Consider the following 15,564-nt stretch of genomic DNA (forward strand, 5'->3'; position numbering starts at 1 on the left):
GACCTCATCGTCCTCCACATCATCTTCCACCAAGTCTTCACCCCTGCCCTCATTGTCGGTCTGCACACTGCAGAAAGCCACAGCAGTTGGCACCTGTGTTTGTTCATCATCTGAGACGTGCTGCGGTGGTCCTCCTATGTACTAATCTTGAAAGATAAGTGGTTGGGCATCGGTGCACTCAATATCTTCCACTTCTGGGGCAGGGCTATATGGATGGCCCTGGGAAACCTTGCATGACTTGGGGCTCAGACTGCTTGGCTGATTTGCAAAGGGGTGAGGTGAAAGACTGATGGACATTGGCTGCAGGTGCCAACTCTGATCTTTCAGCAGGAGACTGGGTGGGAGACAATGTAAAGGAACTGGAGGCACTGTCAGCAACCCAATCTACTATCGCCTGTACTTGTTCTGGCCTCACCATTTGTAGAGCCGCATTAGGCTGGACCAAATACAGCTGAAGGTTCTGTCGCCTACTCGCACCTGAGGATGGTGTTTCACTTGTGCGTGTAGCTGGCACAGATCGACCACGTCCTCTCCCTGCAACAGGTGCTCCTCCAGCAGCACCACGACCGGGGCCACGTCCCTTATTTGACGCTCTCCTCATATTTCTCAAATTTAGGATCTTGCCCAAAATGGGTGTTTTTTTAATAACGGAATAGAACAACAGATCTCCAGCACTGGATCGATACCAGGATTTGGTGGAACGTGATTTAGTTTTGCTGCATGATCAGACTAATCAGAATCCTGGGGGTAGCAACAATGTTACTAAAAAAGAAAAAAAGGCACTCCAGGATTTGAAAACGAGGGCGGATGTTGTATTCAAACAATCTGATAAGGGGGGTGGGGTTGTATCCATGCTCAGTGACACCACAATATATGTCACTCTCAGTGACAACCCCCTCCCCTCTTTTCAGAAGGAACTCAGGGACATTTTGGACTTAGGGACCCAATTAGGTTTCCTAACCAACAAGGAATCAGAATATATCTATATTGTGTCCCCGGTCATCCCAGTGTTTCACGCACTTCCAAAAACACATTTAAAAAAATTTCCACCTCCCCTCAGGCCAATTGTAGCGGGCATTGGCTCCTTTTCCGAAAGAATGTCCCAATGGCTTGATTCTATACTTCAGCCACTCATACCACTAATACCAGGTTATCTCAGGGACACTACGTCAGTTCTGCAAAATGATTGACAATATTGAATGGTCCTAAAATTATGCATGGATCACAGCGGACGTAGTGTCCTTGTATACCAATATTCAAATCCCATCAAGGGCCATCAAATCCCTTACTTGGTTCCTACAGATATATGGGAATATTACTGCAGGATTGCAGGAATATGTCCTTATGGTGGTGGACTTCCTCCTCAGGCGCAATTTCTTCATGTTCAACAATAAATTTTACCTCCAGATATCAGGGGTGTCGATAGGGGCCAAATTCTCTCCCTCCATTGCTAATATCTTAATGGCATGGTGGGAGAGGTGTTTTCTCTTCATCGCCCCCCACCCTTTTTGGCACCACATCAGGTGGTATGGCCGTTACATCGATGACCTGATCCTGATCTGGACGGGCGATGTGGCGGCCATACCATCCTTTTGTGGTTACATCAACTCCTGTGTGGACACTATTTTTTTTAGTGTCCACCATGATACACTGGAGGTGGCCTTTTTGGATTTGCGCCTGAGGGGGGACCCCACCACCAATCGGGTCTCTACCTGCACATATAGGAAACCCATGGCAGGCAACACCACATTATATGCGACATCCTGTCATCCAAAACATGTAATTGCCAATATACCCAGGGGTGAAATAATCCGTGCAAGAAGGAATTGCACGGAAGAAAAGAGCTTTATGGAGGAAGCTAGACACATCTCCCATAGATTTGGTAAAAGAGGCTATGGCACAAAACTTGTAGAGGATGCTATAGTAAAGGTCTCAACCATTGAAAGGGGATCCCTCCTTTATCTGTCACCACCAGACATCTGAGAAGCTCTGACAGATGTCTTTCAGAACCTCCTCCTTGAGCTTCCTTTTGCTTTGCTTTCATTTTCTCATCTCGTTAGCCTCTCTCAGCTGTCATGTAGTTGCACTGATTGCATCCCTTTAAATTCCTTCCCAGACTGCTTCACTTTGCGGTTTATATTCCTTCCTGGAGTGTGTGCATGCTGATCCTTCTTCTGAGTCTATTACAGATAAGTTTTGTTCATTCATTTGTGTTTTTCTGTTTGCTGGATCCCAGGTGACCCTGACTCCCTCCGTATCAAGTGTAGGGAGCCGGTGGCCGTGTCCCCTCACTATTATAGGGTGTTCAGGTGTTATACAGTCAAGGTACGAGGATATGCGATCATCTACCATTGGGATTTTTGCATAGGCTGAGCAGTCAGGGAGAGAGCCAGGTCTGATGCAGGGCTCTCCCTTTTGTTCCTTAGTTTTGGATCCAGTGAGTCGGATATTCATTTTGTGTCTTCTAGTTTCCTGTACACCTTCCGTGACATTATAAACCACCAAAACCGTCTCAAGCATGGATCCGGTTTCACTTTTGACTGAACGCATGCAGGGTCTTTCATTGGAGGTAGCAGATCTCCTTAAGACTCCTTCTCAGTTTCAGGTGACCGGTTCAGCTTGCGTTCATGGAGTTTGTTCTGAGCCTAAGATCTCGCTCCCGGATACGTTCTCCAGGGGTAGTGAGAATTTTGTTTGTTTTAGAGAGGCTTGCAAATTCCATTTTTGCCTACTTCCCCATTCCACTGGTGATGAGGAACGGAGGGTGGGGATAACGCTCAGGGATAACGCTCAGTCCTGGGCCTTTTCGCTGCCGGTAGGGGCGCGGCCCCTCCGTTCAGTGGATGAAATTTTTTTAGCCCTGGGTCAGATATATGATGATCCGGATCGTATTGCTCTGGCTAGAGTCTAGACTACGTCTTTTATGTCAGGGTAAACAATCCGCAGAGATATACTGCTCAGAATTTCGGACATGGGCAGCTGATACTGGTTGGAATGATGCTGCACTCCGAAGTCAATTTTGCCATGGTCTTTCAGAGGGATTGAAAGATGCATTTGCATTTCATGAGAGACCTACCTCCTTGGACTCTGCCATGTCTCGGGCCATTCGTATTGACAGGCGTCTTAGAGAGAGAGGAGAAATCACTCCTTCCTGTCATACTCAGTCCCAGGACAGTGCGGCGGTCTCATTCACTGCACAGTGGTCTCAGTCACTGTCAGCCCCTTCTGAGCAGGAGCCCATGCAGCTCGGTTTGATTGCCTCTGACAGTGGAAGATTCAGTCCTCATAGGAAGGTTTGTTTCTGTTGTGGGGGTATAAATCATTTGGCAAATGTTTGTCCCTCTAGGAGATTCAGACAGTCTTTTGAGAGTAATAAAGAAACTAAAAGAAAAAAATCCTTTAAAAATGTTCCATCAGTTACCATTGGCAAGGTTGATGCGGAAATTGAAGGTTTTCCGTTTGCTTGTAATTCCCATTTTGTCCTACCTGCCAGGGTGGCGCTCGAGAGCAAGAAAATTTTTTGTGAGATTTTTGTAGATAGTGGAGCAGCTGTCAATCTTATTAATAATCAATTTGCTATAACTCATGGTTTCCAGGTATGCACTTTGGGAAAGGATATACCTGTTTTTGCTATTGATTCCGCTCCTGTCATGGTCTTACCTTCTTACTGTTCTCCTTCGTTTGACATGTGCTGGCGGCCATCTTGGTTTCTGGGTTTCTTGTAGCCTCCCACCCTGCGGCTTCTCCTTCCCACTGGGAGGAGCTGGATGCCTAGCTCATATATATAGGAGGTCTGTGGCTTCAGTTCCTTGCTTGGTCCTCCTGTGTTCACATGCTTCTAAGACTGCTGCTGCTTCTGGTTCCTGATCCTGGCCTCGTCTGACTACCCCGTTGGTTCCTGATCCTGGCTTCGTCTGACTACCCTGCTGGTTCCTGATAAAGGCTTCGTCTGACTACCCTTGTAGTTCCTGACCCCTGTCTACGCAAGACCCTGCTTCGGTTTAGCCATCCGTTTGGACTTTTGCCTACAGCTTGATTTTCAATAAAGCCTTCTTACTTCCACTTATCTCTTGTTGTACGTCTGGTTCATGGTTCCATGACAGCTCCACTTTCTCAGAAATCGTTAAAGCGCATAGTTCACAATATCCGTTTGATTGTGAGTGATGCTCATGTTGAGGATGTGTCATGTTTCGTCCTTAGCGAGTTGCCTACTCCTCTTGTGTTGGGGCTACCCTGGCTCACTAAACATAACCCCACCATTGATTGGCAAGCGAGGCAAATAAATGGTTGGAGTGACTTTTGCAGAGAGAATTGCCTCACAACATCTGTTTCTGAGGTTTCTACTAAGACTGTACCATCTTTTCTCTCTGAATTGTGTTGAGTGGTGTTCAGGACTTGCCCCCGCACAGGGAGTACGATTGCCCTATTAATCTCACCCCAGGCGCCAAGCTGCCTAAATCTCATTTATACAATCTCTCCCAACCTGAAAGGGTCGCTATGCATGCTTATATCTCTAAGAGTCTGAGAAAGGGACACATACGACCCTCGAAGTCACCTGTTGCCGCTGTTTTTTTCTTTGTTAAGAAAAAAGATGGTTCCTTAAGACCATGTCTGGATTTCAGGGAGCTGAACAGTATCACAATTCGTGACCCTTATCCGCTTCCTTTGATTCCGAACCTGTTTAACCAGATTGTTGGGGCTAAAGTTTTTTTTCCAAGTTGGATCTAAGAGGTTCATACAACCTGGTCAGGGTCAGAGAAGGAGACGATTGGAAGACGGCCTTCAATACCCCTGAGGGCCATTTTGAGAATTTGGTTATGCCTTTTGGTTTGATGAATGCCCCAGCCGTCTTTCAGCATTTTGTGAACAGCATTTTTTATCATTTAATGGGGAAATTTGTATTAGTGTATCTAGATGACATTTTGATTTTTTCTCCTGATTTCAAAACTTATAAGGAACACTTACATCAGGTCTTGCTCATCCTGCGGGAGAATAAATTGTACGCGAAACTGGAAAAATGTGTGTTTGTGGTTCCAGAAATTCAATTTCTGGGGTTTCTTCTCTCCGCTTCTGGTTTTCGCATGGACCCCGAGAAGGTCCGCGCTGTGCTTGAGTGGGAGCTTCCTGAGAATCAGAAGGCGCTGATGCGTTTTTTGGGCTTTGCCAATTATTACAGGAAGTTTATTTTGAATTATTCCTCTGTTGTTAAACCACTCACTGATATGACTAGAAAGGGGGTAGATTTTTCCTCCTGGTCAGTAGAGGCGCGTAAGGCCTTTTCTAATATCAAGGAGAGTTTTGCTTCCGCTCCCATCTTGGTACAACCTCATATTTCTCTACCCTTCATAGTTGAGGTTGATGCTTCTGAGGTGGGTGTGGGTGCGGTCTTGTCTCAGGGTCCCTCTCCTGCCAAATGGCGACCGTGTGCCTTTTTCTCGAAGAAACTCTCCTCCGCAGAGAGAAATTACGATGTGGGAGATAGGGAGTTGTTGGCCATCAAGTTGGCTTTTGAGGAATGGCGCCATTGGCTAGAGGGAGCCAGACACCCTATTACCATGTTTACTGACCATAAGAATCTGGCCTACTTGGAGTCAGCCAAGCGTCTGAACCCGAGACAGGCCCGATGGTCTTTGTTCTTTTCCAAGCTTAATTTTGTTGTCACCTTCCGCCCTGGGGTTAAGAATGTGAAGGCGGATGCCCTGTCACGTTGTTTTCCGGGAGGTGGGAATTTTGAAGACCCGGGTCCCATTTTGGCTGAAGGTGTGGTGGTCTCTGCTCTTTATCCTGAATTGGAGGCAGAGGTTCTGGTAGCTCAGTCAGAGGCTCCTGATCTTTGTCCTCCTGGGAGGTTGTTTGTGCCTCTTGCTTTAAGACACAAGATTTTTAAGGAACACCACGATACTGTCCTTGCTGGGCACCCGGGGGCAAGAGCCACAGTGGATCTCATCGCTCGGAGATTCTGGTGGCCGGCGCTTTGTAAGTTGGTTAAGGGTTTTGTGGCAGCCTGCGAGACCTGCGCTCGTGCCAAAGTCCCTCATTCACGGCCATCAGGTCCTCTCCTTCCCTTACCCATTCCTTCCCGTCCTTGGACACATCTGTCCATGGACTTCATTACGGACCTGCCTTGTTCCTCGGGGAAGACTGTGATTCTGGTGGTGGTGGACCGTTTTAGCAAAATGGTGCATTTCATCCCTTTTCCTGGCTTGCCCAATGCTAAGACGCTGGCGCAGGCATTTATTGATCACATTGTCAAATTGCATGGTATTCCTTCAGACATAGTCTCTGATAGGGGCACGCAGTTTGTTTCCAGATTCTGGAAGGCTTTCTGTTCTCGCTTGGGGGTTCGGTTGTCATTCTCTTCTGCTTTCCACCCGCAGTCGAATGGCCAGACAGAGCGCGTCAATCAGAATCTGGAGGCATATCTGCGCTGTTTTGTGGCGGAGAATCAGGAGGATTGGTGTTCTTTTTTGTCCCTTGCTAAGTTTGATTTAAATAACCGTCGTCGCCATTTTTTGGTGCATATGGGTTTCATCCGCAGTTTGGGACATTCTCTGGAGAGGGGTCTTCTGGTTTACCTGATGAGGACAGATTCTCCACGTCGTTGTCATCTATTTGGCAAAAGATTCAGGATAATCTAAAGAGCATGAGTGAGAGATATAAGCGTGTGGCGGATAAGAGACGTGTGCCTGGTCCGGACCTGAATGTTGGTGATCTGGTGTGGTTGTCTACTAAGAATATCAAATTGAAGGTTCCCTCCTGGAAGTTGGGTCCTAAGTTTATTGGGCCTTACAAAATCTTGTCCGTCATCAATCCTGTTGCCTACCGTCTTGATCTTCCTCAGACTTGGAAGATCCTTAATGTTTTTCATAAGTCCTTATTAAAACCTTATGTCCAACCCATTGTACCCTCGTCTTTGCCTCCTCCTCCGATTGTGGTTGATGGTAATCTTGAATTTCAGGTCTCTAGGATTGTGGATTCTTGTGTTGTCCGCGGTTCTCTCCAGTACCTCGTTCATTGGGAGGGTTATGGTCCTGAGGAGAGGATGTGGGTCCCAGTGACGGACATTAAGGCCACTCGTCTCATCAGGGATTTCCATAGGTCCCATCCTGAGAAGGTGGGCTCTGAGTGTCCGGAGTCCACTCGTAGAAGGAGGGGTACTGTCACTACCAGACATCTGAGAAGCTCTGACAGATGTCTTTCAGAACCTCCTCCTTGAGCTTTTTTTGCTTTGCTTTAATTTTCTCATCTCGTTAGCCTCTCTCAGCTGTCATGTAGTTGCACTGAATGCATCCCTTTAAATTCCTTCCCAGACTGCTTCACTTTGCGGTTTATATTCCTTCCTGGAGTGTGTGCCTGCTGATCCTACTTCTGAGTCTTCTACAGATAAGTTTTGTTCATTCATTTGTGTTTTTCTGTTTGCTGGATCCCAGGTGACCCTGACTCCCTCCGTATCAAGTGTAGGGAGCCGGTGGCCGTGTCCCCTCACTATTATAGGGTGTTCAGGTGTTATACAGTCGAGGTACGAGGATATGCGATCATCTACCATTGGGATTTTCGCATAGGCTGAGCAGTCAGGGAGAGAGCCAGGTCTGATGCAGGGCTCTCCCTTTTGTTCCTTAGTTTTGGATCCAGTGAGTCGGATATTCATTTTGTGTCGTCTAGTTTCCTGTACACCTTCCGTGACATTATCCTAGACAGGAACATTTATTGCAAAAGGAGGCTCCACTTTCTGATACAGGCACAAGTAGTAAAAATAAAAACAAAAATCATAATATCAAGGACAAGGGCAAAAGAAACAATCTGTTTGTGACACAATACAGTACAGAATACCAACAAATATGTCATATTGTAAAAAAGTATTTTCCCGTCCTGTCATATGATAAAGAATGGACTGTCATAGTTGCAGCTAGAAGGGCACCCACAATTGCTAACTATGTCAGCCCCAGCCTGTATCAAGAAGAGAAAAAATCTTAGGACCAAGGGGAGCTATAGGTGTGGACATCATAGGTGCATTTGCTGCACACATATGTTAATATCCAAAACTTTTTCTTCAACTGCAAACAACAGAGTCTTCCCAATGAAAGCGTATCTCAATTGCAATACAACCCATGCAGTTTATTTAATTACTTGCACAACATGTAAATTGCAATACGTGGGCTGTACTATCAATGCAATAAAATCCAGGATACGCAAACACATCTCTGATGTGCCCCACCATGGCAATCGCAATGTATCTGCAGCTAGTCTGCACTTTGCTGTTTGCCATGGTGGAGACACATCAGATATGGTGGTACAAGGCATAGAAAAACGTGGAGGAGACTATAGAAGAAAATTATTAAACAGAGAGTCTTTTTGGATATTTTCATTGAACACGCGCCAACCTGAGGGGCTCAATAAACGCTTAGATCTGATCCTGCAGCAATAATTTAGATACTAGTAATTCAGTGCAACAAATCTCCCCCTCCTCCTTTTTCTGGGAATATTATAGGAGCAAAATTTCTGCTGATCTGACTTCCATTACATTGCACCATATTCTACCTAACAACCAGTATGCATCCAGCATACACCTTATGCGTATCCTTCTTATTCATTTCTTTGCATAGTCATTATTTTTTACGATGTATATGTATGGTTTAATGCTTTTTGTTTTTTCTTTCATTTATTTTTCATAAGAAGAGTTAACTGAAGGTGTGGCACCTTTTCTAGGGGGCTGTTACAGGCCTGTGAAGACAATTAGTGAATACAGGTGCACCCTCCCCTTTAAAAGGTCTCATTTTTAATGTCTTTCTGTGTCATGAGGAAGGGCTGGAATTGTCTCTGGTAGCCCGAAACGACTGCTATTTTTGTAATTCATGGATGAGTTTTTACCGCAAGCAAAATAAATCTACATTCCTTTATTCAAGTGTAGCTGGATTTCTTTCAACCTCTTTTCGCAGAATAGAACAACAGTATCTAAAGGGTGTATCTCACAATGACAGATGCAGCAAAGGCTGCAAAATTAAGTTTTTTGCCCAAAATAGGTGTTTTTTTAATAGCAGAATAGAACACCAGTATCTAACACATGTATCTCACACTGACAGATGCAGCAAAGGCTGCAAATTAGGATTTTGGCCCAAAATGAGAGTTTTTTAAACCCAGAATATTATTGCTGTATTTCAAGATTGTATCTCACACTGACAGATTTTTTTTTAATACCAGAATAGCACAGCAGTATCTAAAGCGTGTATCTCACACTGACAGATGCAGACAAGGCCGCAAATTTAGTATTTGAGAAAAATGGGTGGTTTTTTTTAATAACAAAACATGACAGCAGTAAATAACGCTTGAATTTCACACGTACAGATGCAGCCATGGCTGTAAAATTTTGAATTTTGCCCAAAAAGGGTGTTTTTAAAAACCCAGAAAATGATTGCTGTATTTCTAGCTTAAATTGCACACGGACTAATGCGGCAGAGGCCCAAGATGGAGAGTATTGCCAAAAATGGGTGTTTTTTAAAACCCAGAAAATTATTGAATTATTTCAAGCTTGTTTTTAACAATCACAGATGCAGCAAAGACTGCAATATTGAGTATTTGGCCCAAAAAGGGTGTTTTTTTAATAACAGAATATGACAGCATTATATAACGCTTGAATTTCACACTGACAGATGCAGACAAGGCCGCAAATTAAGTCTTTTGCCCAAAATGGGTGTTTTTTTCTTAATAACAGAATAGCACAGCAGTATCTAAATCGTGTATCTCACAATGACAGATGCTGCAAGGGCTGTAAAATGTATTATTTTGCCCAAAAAGGGTGTTTTTTTAATAACAGAATATAACAGTAGTATATAACTCTTGAATTTCACACGTACCGATGCAGCAAGAGTATTTTGCCCAAAAAGGGTGTTTTTTTAAAACACTGAAAATTATTGCTGTATTCCTAGCTTAAATTGCACTCTGACTAATGTTGCAAAGGCCGCAGATGTAGGGTCTTGCAAAAATGGGTGATTTTTTTAATCCTAGAATATAATTCCAGTAATTCAAGCTTCTATTTGACTGTCACAAATGCACATTTGCTGTGCTGTTGCACAGAACTTGCATAAAATGGCCGCCGCCGCCCAGACGGATAAAAGTTATTTTTCTGGGTCACTGGGCTCAGGGCAGGGTAAAAAGATTGTGCACTGCACCCACAAAACAACATCTAGGTAGATCGCTGAGTTAACAAGCACTTCTGATTAAAGATTCTGTCCTATTTCCTCCCTCACAGCAGCGGCTTCCTATCCCTACACTAATCAGAGCATAGTGACGTGCAGCGCTGGGTCACATGCTGCACTGGCCAATCACAGCCATGCCATTAGTAGGCATGGCTGTGATGGCTACTAAGGGCACACGAGTTAAACACTTGTTGATTGGCTGCTCTCCATCATGCCACTAAAGCGGCTTGCCTACCATCACGTTCTGTAGAGCTGCTGTGGCCATCTCCATCATGTCACCGACGCCATCATGCCACTGCTGTGACTTGCCGACCATAAATTTCTGCAAGGCTGCTGCTACCTCCATCATGCTGCTGTCTTTCTGCTAACATGTACTATATGGCTGCTGCTGCAGCCCCCACTGTCTCAGCTGCTGCTGCTTCTTGCTGCTAATACCCTAATGCCACCACCATTAATGCAAAACATCTACTGCCACTATTACTACTACTACTATTACTACTACTGCCCAAATCCTATGCTGCTCCTGCTGAAGCTATTATTGTGGCTGCATGCCACTGAATGCATACTGTAATATAATCAGCCTCTTCCCACTCATAAACTAATTATTAGACAGCAATGTGCCAACACACAATTTTTGCACAGGGGCCCGCTTCTTTCTAGAGTTGTGCATGTTCAACTTCATACCAATTATACCAGTGCTGAAAGGTAACAATCCCAATCATCCACATTATTATCCTACTCAACTGGAACATATTCATGGTCCAAGAACATAGACAAGCTTGGTGCCTGTCAGGATCGTGTATTGGGGGATTTCCATTGCCAACTATATCATAAAGCATTTTTTAAATATTGTATTTAGTTTTCAAAGAAATACGGCCCGGTGTTTAGTGTCCAGATGGGTATGAAAAAAATGGTGGTCCTAACGGGATATGAGACGGTGAAAGATGCTCTTGTCAATAATGCTGAAGAGTTTGGAGAAAGAGGAATGTTGAAAATTTTTAAGAAAATGGATAAAGGAATGGGTGAGTGCTTTCACATATCCTGATGTGGCCTTGCTTTTTTTTTTTGTACCATTTAATTTACCATATCATTTATTAAAAAATAAAATAAAAATGATGGGTTAAAATTGTGCAGGATAAATGTATATTTTAATAGTTGGACATATTCAGACATGGAAATTTAACTGGTATTTGTATAAGTAAAAATAATAGTTAGTTTTGTTTAGTTCCTCTAGTGGATTTGAACATGTGAATGTTTATTTTACTCATTTATATACTGCTGGCATAGTCCACAGCTCACAATCTAAGTTCCAGAGAACCCGGAGAAAACCCACACAAGCATGGGGAGAACATACAAACTCCATGCAGATGTCTTTGGTCAGATTCAAACCTAGGACCCCGGTGCTAACCGCTCAACCGCTGTGCTGCCCCATATACAGTGTATTGGATTTTTACATTCTTCCTATTAACAGGCATTTGTTATGGTAGACCTATGAGTCTTCACATGGCCCCTGGCTGCCATAGCAAACTGATCAGAACCCTACAACGTGACCTGGGGGTTTCAATCACAGGTCAGAGAGAGTAAACTGATTGCAGTCTATGGTATAAGTGATCAAGTGATAACATGACTAGAATGATCACATGGTTGGACTGGGTATCCTATATTTTTATGTTATATTTATTATTTTGTGATATATACAGTATATAATTGAAGACATTTAAAGTTTTCAAGTCTTTTATGATTCTTTTGGAGTCCATTAAATACCTCAGCACAGTGGCTCACTGGTTAGCACCGTGGCGCTGGGGTCCTGGGTTTGAATACAACCAAGGACAACATCTGCATGGAGTTTATATGTTCTCCCTGTGTTTGTATGGGTTTCCTCCCGCACTTCAAAGACATACTGATAGGGACCTAAGATTATGAGCCCTATTGGAGACAGTGTGATGGTAATTAGAGATGAGCGAATCGAAACTGACGAAATTGTATTCGATCCAAATTTCAGGAATTATTTGATTCACACCGAATCTGAATTTCCTCGCGATTCGTGGTAACGAATCACATTTTTTCCTAAAATGGCTGCTGCACATGTGAGGATATGGGGAAAAAACTCTGGGAAGGCAGGATCACCCATAATGCCATGCATGCTATGCAAGGTCCCCCTGCTGTTAGATATCTAAGTATTCCCCTTCCCCAGTCTCACCAGAGCTCAGCGACAGGCCAGCATCAGGACGTTCTGTGTGGGTGGAGGAAACATAGCCTCGCCCCCCAGCCTTTGCCTGCACTTGTTCTAGGCTGCAAGGCCCAAACGTCAGACTGGGATGACTGGGCCTTCTGCTGCATCTGACCCACAGGCTCTGACCTCAGCTGCCGGACTGCAGGAGCTCCCAGGACCCTCCTATTAAAGCACCTGGTAAGTCCATCTAGTAAGAAGCATGCAGCTGTGTCTGTGGAGGAGGGGGCACAGGGATGCACCACCCTCAAGTACTAATGGTCACTGACCTGTTAGTTCCCAGTATCAGCTCTCTGTTTTCCCTGTGCCCCCTCCTGAGTTTTCCCTGTGCCCCCTGTGTCTCTGTGTGAGCTCTTTGTGTCCTGTGGGCTCCGTGTGACTGCAGGGCACAACCAAACGGCATGCTCGTGTGGTGCTTGTGACGTGGCCGTGCTGTGTTCAATTACCACATGACTGTCTGGGCCATAGAGGGCTCTAGGTAAACTAATAAAGACAACATTGTTTAGGTGGTCCGCATTGCTAATGGGGGGGCGCGTTGTAGTATAGATCGAGAACTATGTCACACATTGTGGCCGTACCACAGCCAGATACCCCTTAACAGGGTCCTCCACAGATCCCCCATGACAGTGTGTCAACCACAGATCCTGCATAGCAGTGTGTCCACCACAGTTCCCCCATAACAGTCATCCACAGGTCCCCCATAACCGTGTGCATGCGCAGCATTATCTCCATTCACTGCTATAGAATTTCTAAATATAGCAGAGCCAGTGATCAGCTATTATCAGAACACTCATAGCATAATGGAGGATGACCTTGCATGCACACTGTGCTCTCCCTTCACTTCAGGGGCCCGGATGGGACAACACCTTTTTTTGCAGCTTGTGGTTTTATAAACTACACCATGGAAAAACAGAAGTGCCCAGGCCATTCATAACATGTAGTCCGTGTCCACAATTCCCATCGACAATGGGAATGAATAAAAATCCACGCCAAAACTGCATCAAAAAGTGTTTTCTAAAATTAGTCAGAAAAAAACACATCCAAAAAAAAACTGATGCGATTCTGCATTAGCTTTTTTTAAACACAGAAAATACTCTGTGAACATACCCAAAGAGATATAATGTGGCATTCTACCATCAGCTGCTGTGGTTGCAACCGCTGTCCGTGCCTACAAAGTGCTGTCAAACTGCTAGTCCAATATTTCAGGATTTGGGGCCCCACTTAAAATTTTGCCCAGGGTCATACCTTGTGTAAAAAACGCCCCTGCCTCAGCCATCTTTGATTATGCCATTTTCCAGCGTACTTAGTGCAGGGAGAGTTGTCATCCGTCATCCATTCGAGACATTTCCGTCTGAGGTCTGTTTTATTTAGATGGAAATAAAAGTACTGCATGCATCAGAAAAACGGAACACTAAACGGTGATGTGAATGCACCCTTATAACAGAAAAGCCATACCATATTTAAGTTAGGCTATTTTCACACTAGCATTTCTATTTTCCGGTATTGAGAGCCGTCATAGGGTCTCAATACCGTAATGAAATGCTTCCATTTTGTCCCCATTCATTGTCAATGGGAATAAAACGTAACTGAACAGAATGCTCCAAAATGCATTCCGTTGTGTTTGGTTGCATTCTCATACTGGAGAGCAAACTGCAGCATGCTGCAGTTTTGTTTCAGTCCTGGGATGTGGAGCAAGATGGATCCATCATGACCCACAATGCAAGTCAGTGGGGACGGATCCGTTTTCTCTGACACAATAAAAAACGGATCCATCCCCCATTGACTTTCATGACGGATCTGTCTTGGGTATGTTAAAGATAATACAATCGGATCCGTTCATAACGGATTCTGATGGTTGTATTATCAGTAACGGAAGTGTTTTTGCTGAACCCTGCCGGATCCAGCAAAAACACTAGTGTAAAAGTAGCCTTAACCGACAAAAAAAATAAGCTGTTAAATATCTGTAGACCAAAAAAAAACCTTAAGGGTATCAGAATACGGTGATTGAAAGAAAATAAAATTGGTATTGCCGTAATTGTAGTAAGCAGAAGAAGATAACATGTTATTTTATGTGCACAAGTAAATGCCTATTTCAGTAAATAATTTGGAAAATGATGCCATTAAAAAAATTAACTTGCCCCACAAAATATATGCTCTCATATGGTTATATGAATGTAAAAGTATAAAAGCTACGGATTTTGGAAGGTGGGGAAAAAAAGCAACAACATGAAAACTGACCCAGTCTTTAAGGGGTTTTAACAGGAGTCAAGTCCTGAAAAAAGTGTGGGAACTCACCCAAGATCCACTGCCACCCGACCCCCCCCCCCAAAAAAAAATAAAAAAATATATATATATATATACATATATATACAGTACAGACCGAAAGTTTGGACACACCTTCTCATTCAAAGAGTTTTCTTTATTTTCATGACTATGAAAATTGAAGATTCACACTGAAGGCATCAAAACTATGAATTAACACATGTGGAGTTATATACATAACAAAAAAGTGTGAAAAAACTGGAAATATGTCATATTCTAGGTTCTTCAAAGTAGCCACCTTTTGCTTTGATTACTACTTTGCACACTCTTGGCATTCTCTTGATGAGCTTTAAGAGGTAGTCACCTGAAATGGTTTTCACTTCACAGGTGTGCCCTGTCAGGTTTAATAAGTGGGATTTCTTGCCTTATAAATGGGGTTGGGACCATCAGTTGCGTTGTGGAGAAGTCAGGTGGATACACAGCTGATAGTCCTAATGAATAGACTGTTAGAATTTGTATTATGGCAAGAAAAAAACAGCAAAGTAAAGAAAAACGAGTGGCCATCATTACTTTAAGAAATGAAGGTCAGTCAGTCCGAAAGATTGGGAAAACTTTGAAAGTGTTCCCAAGTGCAGTCACAAAAACCATCAAGCGCTACAAAGAAACTGGCTCACATGCGGACCGCCCCAGGAAAGGAAGACCAAGAGTCATCTCTGCTGTGGAGGATAAGTTCATCCGAGTCACCAGCCTCAGAAATTGCAGGTTAACAACAGCTCAGATTAGAGACCAGGTCAATACCACACAGAGTTCTAGCAGCAGACACATCTCTAGAACAACTGTTAAGAGGAGACTGTGTGAATCAGGCCTTCATGGTAGAAT

At 43.9% G+C, this 15,564-nt stretch overlaps 1 protein-coding gene across 2 annotated transcripts in view; it reads left to right on the forward strand.

The window, feature by feature from the left end:
• The window catches only part of LOC122935953 (cytochrome P450 2K6-like), a 213,291-nt gene that overhangs the window by 20,914 nt on the left and 176,813 nt on the right, over positions 1-15,564 (forward strand). Inside the window, exon 2 of one of the 2 annotated variants that reach the window (XM_044291918.1) lies at positions 11,053-11,215. The exons of the other annotated variant lie outside the window; for it this stretch is intronic. Coding sequence (XP_044147853.1) covers positions 11,053-11,215 — 163 coding nt within the window. The remainder of the gene's footprint in view (positions 1-11,052; positions 11,216-15,564) is intronic. 2 annotated transcript variants of the gene reach the window in all.

The sequence above is a fragment of the Bufo gargarizans genome, chromosome 4, assembly GCF_014858855.1.
Source record: "Bufo gargarizans isolate SCDJY-AF-19 chromosome 4, ASM1485885v1, whole genome shotgun sequence".
In the NCBI taxonomy this organism is placed as follows: Eukaryota; Metazoa; Chordata; class Amphibia; order Anura; family Bufonidae; genus Bufo; species Bufo gargarizans.